Below are 1785 nucleotides of genomic sequence, written 5' to 3' on the forward strand. Positions count from 1 at the left end.
TTTGATCATTGGCTCCAACTGCTTTCAATCCTCCAAAGCTATCAGGAATGTTTCCGCCTAGCATGTTGTGTCCTATGTTTAGGACCTGCAAGTAGGACAGCGTACCTAAGTTTTCAGGAATGGTTCCGGACAAGGAATTGTAAGACAGATCAAGGAAGATCATGCTGCCATTGCTGGTGAATGTGTAAACTGTCAATCCAGAGTAAATTCTAGTTGACGAGCACTAGTGAACCATAGGAAACTTTTCTAGTGTCTCTGCCCGTTGAAGTGATGCTTCCTGATCTAGGATGTCTTCACGCATTTTGGCTATTTTTAAAAGCTTCAAGTCTTTTTTCTGGTGGCATCAGATCGGATGGTCCTTGGAAAATGTACAGACGAGTTGAAAGCCCAAAGCGGATGACATCACCAACGCGTAAATCAACGTAAACCTTTTTGTTCACCTGATTCTTGTTAACGAAAGTGCCGTGAGTACTCCCAAGATAGTAAATATACGCCTCCCCACTTCTCTTGAACTGAAGAACGGCATGGAAGGGAGAAACAGTCGGATGCTCCAGCACAAAGTCGCAGAGGTCGATTCGGCCAAACATGTACGCTCCTTTCTCGTATACATCGAATTGGTTGATGATAGCACCGTCCTTAAGAACCTCGAGCTGGAACTGGTGGCACGGAGCTGCACTCCAGGGCGGAATCATGTACGGAATCGGGACGCTGTGAGATTGCGGCTTCGAGTTTGAGGACTGCTTGGCATTTTCTTCGGCTGCTTCGGTTGAATTGTTCACGGCGGGACTGGATTGGAGCTGGTCTTCGGGGATTGGGGATTCAGACTGTAATTGGGATTTAGGGATTTCAAATGAAAGAGAAAGAGAGAGTTGGGCCTGGGCTGATGCCTTTTGTTGCTGCTGGAGCTTAGTGTTGGGCCGAGACATATATATATATATATATATGTTTCCTCTTTTTTTTTTTTTTTCTTTTTTTTTTCTAAATACATAATAACATATGTTTTTTTTTTTTTTTTTGTTTTGTTTCGTAAATACATAATAACATATGTATGCGGAGAAGAGCTTCCATCTTCTGATTATTATTATTATTATTATTTTTTTGTAATAAAATTGACTTTCTTTAATAAAACATTTTTTTTTATTTTGATATGACTGAACTCGAAAAATTGAACATTCGAGCTGCCTACGTACCCCTCCAAAGAAGAGATCAAGTCGTAACGTAGTTCAAATACATACATATTTTTTGGTATTTTCTTTTTGTGGCACCGTTTGCAGTTTCAACTCGTGCAGGCAAGGAGCGTTGGTGTCGTTTGCAGTTTCAACTCGTGCAGACAAGGAGCATTTGGTGCCGTGTTGCAGTTTCAGCTCGTGCAGGCAAGGAGCGTTGGTGTCGCCTTTTATGCTCGTGCAGACCAGAAGCGTTGGTGTTGCCTTTTATGCTCGTGCAGACCAGGAGCGTTGGTGTTGCCTTTTATGCTCGTGCAGACCAGGAGCGTTGTGCCATGCAGTTTAGGCTCGTGCAGGCAAGGAGCCTCGTGTCCTACAGTTTAGGCTCGTGCGGACAAGGAGCTTTGGTTCGTGCAGTTTAAGCTCGTGCGAACAAGGAGCAGTGTGTCCTACAGTTTAGGCTCGTGCGGACAATGAGCTTTGTGCCATGCAGTTTAGACTCGTGCGGACAATGAGCTTTGTGCCATGCAGTTTAGACTCGTGCGGGCAAGGAGCCTCGTGTCCTACAGTTTAGGCTCGTGCGGACAAGGAGCTTTGGTTCGTGCAGTTTAAGCTCGTG

At 44.5% G+C, this 1785-nt stretch overlaps 1 protein-coding gene across 1 annotated transcript; it reads right to left on the reverse strand.

Moving 5' to 3' along the window:
• Positions 1-293: 293 nt before the first annotated feature.
• Positions 294-926, reverse strand: LOC139196779 (uncharacterized). Its single transcript, XM_070823121.1, has one exon. It carries the CDS (start codon positions 924-926, stop codon positions 294-296), a length of 633 nt encoding a protein of 210 aa, XP_070679222.1.
• Between the last annotated feature and the right edge of the window lie 859 nt (positions 927-1785).

Source organism: Malus domestica, chromosome 06, assembly GCF_042453785.1.
Source record: "Malus domestica chromosome 06, GDT2T_hap1".
NCBI classification, from domain to species: domain Eukaryota; kingdom Viridiplantae; phylum Streptophyta; class Magnoliopsida; order Rosales; family Rosaceae; genus Malus; species Malus domestica.

Bases quoted from the DNA above. Each gene is read 5' to 3' on its own strand.
- LOC139196779 (XM_070823121.1), bottom strand. From the start codon at position 926: ATGTCTCGGCCCAACACTAAGCTCCAGCAGCAACAAAAGGCATCAGCC.